The 8209-nt window shown below is 30.5% G+C and overlaps 1 protein-coding gene across 1 annotated transcript; it reads right to left on the bottom strand.

The window, feature by feature from the left end:
- Positions 1–5700: 5700 nt before the first annotated feature.
- Positions 5701–6561, bottom strand: LOC133828787 (homeobox-leucine zipper protein ATHB-40-like). The gene is made up of 2 exons (XM_062258888.1): positions 6504–6561; positions 5701–6319 (listed from the first exon to the last, which is right to left on the bottom strand). Exons 1-2 carry the CDS (start codon positions 6517–6519, stop codon positions 5961–5963), a joined length of 375 nt encoding a protein of 124 aa, XP_062114872.1. The 5' UTR covers positions 6520–6561; the 3' UTR covers positions 5701–5960.
- Between the last annotated feature and the right edge of the window lie 1648 nt (positions 6562–8209).

The following is an 8209-nucleotide window of genomic DNA, read 5'->3' as shown; positions in this document are numbered from 1 at the left end:
TTTTTCCGCCAACCTACTTGCTCTTTTGTACGCTTTCTTTTTTGGCCGCCATAACTGACATGCTTACCAGGAAGAGAATCGGGTATAAAACTCATTTGTGTGAACATTTCTTGCATGGTTAATGGCTTTGGTGGTAATCTTTTTTCAACGACACCATATGTCTTCTTGTCCCTTCTAATGGCATGTTTGATTGGTAAAAAATGTCTATGACCATAAAAAGCAACATTCTTTTGTAAACGAATAGATGGTGTTGCCACATTGCAAGTAGAGCAAGCATGATAACCTTGGCCAGTCCATCCAGAAAGGCTACTCCTTGCTGGGTAATCGTTTATAGTCCACATCAAAGCTGCCCGAAGAGTGAAGAAACTACCATCGACTGCATCTCGAGTCTGTACACCGGTCACCCATAATTCTTTTTACTCATCAATCAATGGTCTTAAGAAAACATCAAAATCTTTTCCTGGTGAATGAGGTCCCGGAATTCATAAGCTCAACATGAAATTAGTTTCTCTCATGCACAACCATGGTGGCAAGTTATATGTCGTCAACACAACCGGCCACATACTATAAGAAAGACTCATATTACCAAAGGAATTGAATCCATCTGCAGCCAATCCAAGCCGCACATTCCTGGGTTCCATTGAAAATGTTGGATTATTTCGGTCAAAGTCCTTCCAATCTTTCCCATCAGCAGGATGACGCAATACACCATCTTCTTTTATACGTTTCTCGTGATGCCATCTCATATGTTGAGCAATGTGCCTCGATGCATATTTTCGCATTAACCTAGGGGTTAAAGGAAAATAACGCATCACTTTATGAGGCACTTTCTTTCCCTTGGTGTTCTTGTCCACCCATCGATCCTCCCCATAAACAAGACATTTGTTTTTTCCAGCATGTTCTTTCCAAAACAGTGCGCAATCATGCTTGCAGACATGGATTGACTCGTAGCCCAATCCAAGTTTCCGCAACAACCTTTTCGCTGCATAATGCGATTTTGGAAGCTTATTTGGGGCTGGAAATGTATCATGTAACAACTCTAGCATTCCATCAAATATTTTGTTGGGAATTTTGCCCAACACTTTGAAATGCATTAACTTCACTAGGAAATTCAATGATGTGTAATTTTGACACTCGGGGAATAATGGAGCCTCAATCTTAGCAAACAAATCGTTATAATGTTGCCCACCCCTGTAGTCTGTTGTAGGTATATCTTGATCGTGCTCATTCTCTTCATATTCGTCATTGTCATTTTGCATAACATCATTGAGAAAATCCATCATTTCATCTTCATCATTTTGATCTATCACTTTCCTCATTGGTATTATTTCATCCTCTCCATGCCAATGCCAATTGGTATATTTCCGTAGAAAACCATTTACAAAGAGATGATTTTCTAATACATTAATCGTATGAAATTCAACGTTGACACACCTCCTACACGGACATTTCACCAATCCCCTTGAGTCAACGCATTGCCGAGCTCTCTGGAGAAAATTCATCACACCAGCCTCATACTCATCGGATAATCGATCTGTCAAATTAATCCAGCTCTTGTCGATCGACATTGTATGAATGTAGCACTGCACGGAACACTAATCATCAAACTTACAATCAATTTGTGTGTGTGTCCTAATTCAGAGAGAGGCAAATTTAAGAGTCTTCAATGACTCACCCTCTCTGAACGGGTCTAAGGCTTCTTGTGATGAACACTAAAAAAATAAAAAATTATCACTAGGTGATAATAACACTATCATATCTTTAGTAATAATTTCTTATTACCAAAGAAAAAAACAAATAAAATTAAATAAGTTTTTTTAATGTCTTATGCTCTTTGAAGTTAATTATGTTGTTTTATGATATCTAACTATAATATATTTGAGTGTAAATATTATTAAAATTATTTAAATTTGACTTATTTTTTTCTAACTTCAAATATTAATTTTAATTTTAATAATGATTAACATTGTGTTTAAAATTGGTTTTCTAATAATATAATTGTTAATTTTATTTTTACATATTAATTCAGTATTTATTAAATTACATATTTTACTTATGCTTTATTGAATAATTTTATAAATTTACACAAATTTTTTAAGATTTGTTTAAATCGTTATAATTACTTTAAGATTTATTACTTATTTAAATAAAATTTCAAGATTAATGTTTATTTTTATTAAAATTTGGTTGTATAATGTTATTGTTAATTTTATTTAATCATAATTAAAAATATATTATACTACTTATCAATTCACTATTTCTTAAATTAGAAATTTTATTGAGTACTTTTAATTCTATAAAAAATTGGGCAGCATAACGACTGTATTTTCATATATCCTAAAATTTAAAAACCTGCAAATAACACGTAAAAAAATATCCAGTCCCAGAACATACACAAAGCAATACAAATACATTGTAAATGACTATATAATTTATAATTATTATTCTAAATTTTATTAATTATTCAATTTTCTATTTAAAATATCATAATTCTACTAAAAATTAACAATAAAAACAAAGCATCAATATTCATCAACACTAAGAATAAAAAAAATTAACAACAACAACAAAATTCAAATTAAATAAACAAAACTCACTCTAATAATCAAACTTTATTAACCAAATCTAATAATCTAACACTAAAATTATTTAACCCAATCTAAAAAAAAAACACTCAAATATTATATTTTCATACAAACATATTTTTATAACTAAAAGTCAAATTATATACCTAAAAAATAAACTATTAAATTAATAAAGTTTCATACTAATAAATTACTTATTTATCTATATGATTACACTAACTAAATCCCAAAGCTATATATGTATTTTACTAAAATACTACACAACATTATTTCCTCTAAATTGGATATCACTAAACTTTTAACTAATTTTCATTACTAATTATTATTCTTACCTATTTTAAATACATAATAAAAAATTATATATATATATAATATGACAATTAACAATATTAAACAAATTATACATAAAACCCCAAATATATTTATGCAAAAAATATAAAAAAAAACCAAAAAATTATAAAGTAAATTCGTAATACCTGTAAAACCACTTGTGAATAATGCAACACCTGAAAATAAACAAAGAAAAAACTCATTAGAGAAGACCAAAACATAAAAATTTTTTGATAAATTTATACACAAATAAAAATGAAATATATATATATAAATGCATACTTTAATAGACCTTATTGCTGATTAAATCTTCTTTGGAAGGGAAAATTTATCAAAAACCAAGCTTTTGGGGGCCGAAATCCAGAAAATGGGAAAAAATGGCAGAGAAAACGGAGAAAAGGAGTTGGGGTTTTTTGGTTTTCAGAGAGAAATGAGCTCTCTGTTTGGGGATGACGAAGTATATAAAGAACCTATACCGAGAACATGTTCTCGGTATAGCGTCCTTGGTACATCAACTAAAATGAAAAAAAACCACGTAGATATGGCGCGGTTCTGAATTGTCTATACTGAGAACGTGTTCTCGGTATATGCTTTATTTTTTGTAGTGCATTGTAGGTCATGAAATCATAATACTTTCCATAATACTTTTTTAGTGTTATTTTAATATGCATAAATGATTATTATCTTTACTAGTTTTCATAACATTTTTTCACTTATATTGAGAGTATTATATATTGAGATACTCCAAAATATAATATTTATTTTGTATTATTTTATCATTTTTATAACCTTAAAATATCATTATTGTTTTAGTTTTCATATTACTTTTTTTCCCACTGCTATATTTTTATGTACATACAGACTCCATTAAACTCAAGAATCATATATAGTCTTGATAAAGCCAAAGTCAGAGTCTACACAAAAAGCTTTATTATATATAATAGGAAGAACTCAAAAAAAGAAAAAGAGCAACAAGTTTCCATATCAAATGTATATACAAATATCATATATATATAGATATATATACCATGTGACCCCTTCTTTCTTCTCTGTCATGCATTCTTTAATTTAAGACCATTATTGCAAGCATAGGTTCTTTTTACATCAATTTCTTTTTCCCTTTGTGATAAGAAAACAAACAGCTTATGAAATGAATGGTTTGCTCTTTTTGAGGATGAGTGACCACCTCCCATGGTCCACACGCACATATATATATATATATATGTAGACAATAAACTAATTAATGGATATTAATTATAACATTTACAAGATGATGGTTAATTATATATGTATTTATTACTAATTGATTTTATTATTAATTATTAATGCAATTATAGCTCTCTTAATTATTTTCTCCTAATTATCTTTGAAAAGAAAATACTTGTATGTAGTGAAAATAACACCTTCAATCGACGTTGATATGTATCAACCTAGGTAGACTCATTAAAAAGTTTATGAGTACTAATTTTTTATCAACAATATAATTTCAATATTTAGAGACCATACTTAATCAATTATTGTAGTCATTGTCTTCATGTGCTGTAAAGTACGCAAGTGGCCCCTAAATCACCTTAATTTCTAGCTATATATATATGAAGACGTAACCCGAGTTACTAAAGATATAAAGACGTAACTCCTAGGGCCGACGCGCCGAGGTTATTCAAGGATCAGAGACTCTTGTTTACCTCATAGGGTGACATGGACAAGTTAGCGGGCCATGTTCACCATGAATGCTGTATGAATATGCTATGATGTTATGTTACGATAATGTTATGATATGCTATGATGATATGTTACGATAATTTTGTGATATGCTATGATGATATGTTACGATGATATGTTACGATAATGTTATGATATGCTATGATGTCATGATGTTTAAGATGAACGATAGTGTTTGTATTTGTTGTATCCTTACTTGCTTAATGTTTGTACTTCCTTACTGGGCTTTTAGCCCACCCCCTTACTTTCCCGTCTAGGTAGCAAATATGATTTCTCTGTGGCACGCATGGTGACGTGAGGAGTTCTATCGTCGTAGGGTGTATGGCGGGGGTATCCTATGGACGGAATAAACGATCACTTTAGGACGCCATTCTAATTATGTTATGTTTTAAGAGACTTTCTAAATTATCAATGAGACTTAATTATTTAATTTTGGTTTCTTTTGAACTTTGCATAAAAACTCATATTTTCTTTTTAAACTAATGGGCCCAACTTGCATTGTTTTAAGCAAGTCCCCACTGAGACCTTTATAAAAAGTGGTTTTCTTTATGGACCAATGATATGTGAATGTTTTATTAAGTACTAGTCTAGGTCGTTCTTTACAAATGGTATCAGAGACAGGTTATCCATATTTCCAAGGACCCCCCCCCCCCCCCCCAATACACGCTAAAGACGGGAAAATCTCACTTCACCGCGTCGTAAGTATTTTCTTATGTATTATTACTTACTTCTATTTTATTTAATTTTCTATAGTTAACTGCAGTAGTAAAAAATGCCTCCTATGTTAAGAACGACAAGGAAACAATTGCTTAAGGAGATCCGCACGATTCCAAGAGTCGAGCTTGACGAGGACCCTTACGATTGGCAGATAGCGGTCTTAAAGATGATAAAGGAGGTCTGCGATCGTATCCAAGGAATAATGAATAAAAGGGGAGCCTTGCTCTGGCCCATAGAGCAATTCTGGGTGATGAGTAAAGCATTGTCGATGTATTCGGAGGCTCTTCAACAGTGGAATCGATCATGGAATGGTGTTGTGCCTGAAGACCTGGAGTTTAGAACCATGGAGTTTGCGATTCGCGATTTTCTGGAAAATTACGAATTCAATCGTCTGGAGTTGGTGCTAGTAAAGACGGATGACGGGGAACTAAAGGAGCGTTTAGAGATGGTACATGACGTGGAAGGAGAATCGACAGTTGAGGAACTACTGCAAGCTATACCGCGTCTGACCGCGAGGATGGAGATAATGGCGAGCGCTCCCGGCTATTTCCACATCCCTAAAAACGTCTTTGTTTACAATTCAGAGGGCAAGTCCACCATTTAGGACTAGAGTCCATTTCGTAATCGTAATCGTCTTGAAGAGTGAACCTCTGATTCAAGACGGCGTTGGTCATGAACAACAGACTCATGAACTTTCTTCAAGCTCGAGTACACTTCTTCCAATTTCTTGGCCTTCAAACGAGCCCTTCGGTTTTGGAACCAAACAGCGACTTGTCGAGGGTCAATGCCTAACTCCGAAGCCAAACGGTCCTTCCTTTCTTGCGCCAACTTCTGTTCACTTTCAAAGTTCCTCGCAAGAAAATTCACTTGTTCCTCACTCAGCCTCAGCCTTCTCTTTCTGGCCAGAACACTCTCTTCCTTGGCACTTTTGTTCTTCGTACCACGTAGTGTTTCTTTTGTTTCTCCTGTATAATATATATTACATAATGATCAAAACCCATGTATGTATATCGATCTCTACTGAATTAATAATCTCAGAGCTCGATAAAGAAAAATATTATAATTTTATATATAAGCTATATATATACAGAAAAATAGGATAAAATGTAAATATATATGGTTTGATATATACATATATAAAGGACTAACTTTCTGTGTTGCTCATGGCAGTCGCCTACTGCTTTCTCTCCCTCCCTCCCTCTCTCTCTCTCTCTCTCTCACTATCTTTTTCTGAGTGAATGTTGAAGCGTTGTTAAGCCTTTTTATAAGGGAAAAAGTAAGGTTCAATAATGTAGAGGCGTTGTTAAGCCTAAATGTTCATATTGTGTTTGTGAGTATTTCCAATATGTCATCTTTGTCTAGTTATTTAAATATAGAGATTTTTTCAAAAACATGCATGAGAGTATTTAACTTTAATAGCGCCACTCTTTACTTATGGCTATACATATATAAATTACTCAAACTAGATACGACTACAAAGGGATTTTGATATCAAACGTAACTACAATTATGTAGAGAGAGATCATCTTTCATATTTATAGGAATAGATCATCTTCTAAGTTAATGGACTACAGCAGTCAAGAAATAAGAATTAATGTTGCACTTTCATATTTATAGCATTTGCCCACTGTGTCATGATTAAGTAAATGAGGGAATGATTAAGAAATTTCATGCTAAATATGGAGAATGTTATGATGTGGCCACTACAATTGAAACAAGCAAGTAAATATATTACTGAATAATATATATTTTGTAAAAGCTTTTTATATTTGTTTAATTAATAATATCTTAGAATAAAATAGTATAGTTGTAAAAAAAATTAATTTATATCATGTTTTTTACTTCATAAAACTGAGTGAGCTATTTTTTTTTTTTAAAAATAAGAAAACCTTATTTATAAATGTAGTGCTATTTTTACAAAGCAATTATTAAATGTAACATTACTAGTGTCATCATTATTTGAATTTTAATGCACAAAAACATGATTTTTGTTAAGCTAAATTGGATAGCGATATATAGGTTATATTATTCATTAATTAATATTAATAATAAATAGTGAATTAAAAAGTAAAATAAAATAAATAAATTTATATATAAAATCTTAGCTGGGTAATAGAACATTGCTTTGTTTGGTTGTTTAGAATTTAAAAAAAAAATGTTATTTATAATAAAAGGAAGAAGGAATTTTTATTAATATAATCAGTATAATAATTAAAAAATAAAAATATAATTTCAATTATAAAAATATTTATTAACATTTTAGTGTCAGTATCTTATTGTGGTATTGTTAAATTAAGTATAATTTTGTAATAATAGGCAACATATGCATTAATTTTTATTTTATTTTACTTTTATAATTATTCCATATCTTTTATGATAATCATCCAATAGACTAATCCAATACACAACTGAAAATAATGGTTAATAAATTAAACAAATTATATTATACATTATATATGGAAATATTGGTGAAATTTTATGCAAAAGTTTGTGAATTTTGGTTTAAATGTTATAAAATAATAATGGTAATACACAATATAAAAAATTATGAATACATAATAAATCAATAATACAATATTATTATAATAAAATTACCCATGTTTATATTTGTTAAGAAAACTTGCCACATAATTGAAGCAAGCAGAAAAAAAATCAATATATACATATACATAATGAAAATATACTAACTTATTTAAAAACTGAAAATTTACTTGTCACTACAAGAAAAAATGCTTTTAATAACACAAAAAATGTGTTATCAAAACATACCATAATACTTTTTGATGTGTTAAGACCGACTATGTTATCGTAGGTCAGGGTACTTTACATAACACTTTATCATTGTTATACAGATG

Source organism: Humulus lupulus, chromosome 4 (assembly GCF_963169125.1).
Source record: "Humulus lupulus chromosome 4, drHumLupu1.1, whole genome shotgun sequence".
Lineage (NCBI taxonomy): Eukaryota > Viridiplantae > Streptophyta > Magnoliopsida > Rosales > Cannabaceae > Humulus > Humulus lupulus.
Note: the sequence above shows the minus strand (reverse complement) of the source record. Positions and strands in the feature narration are given on the sequence as shown.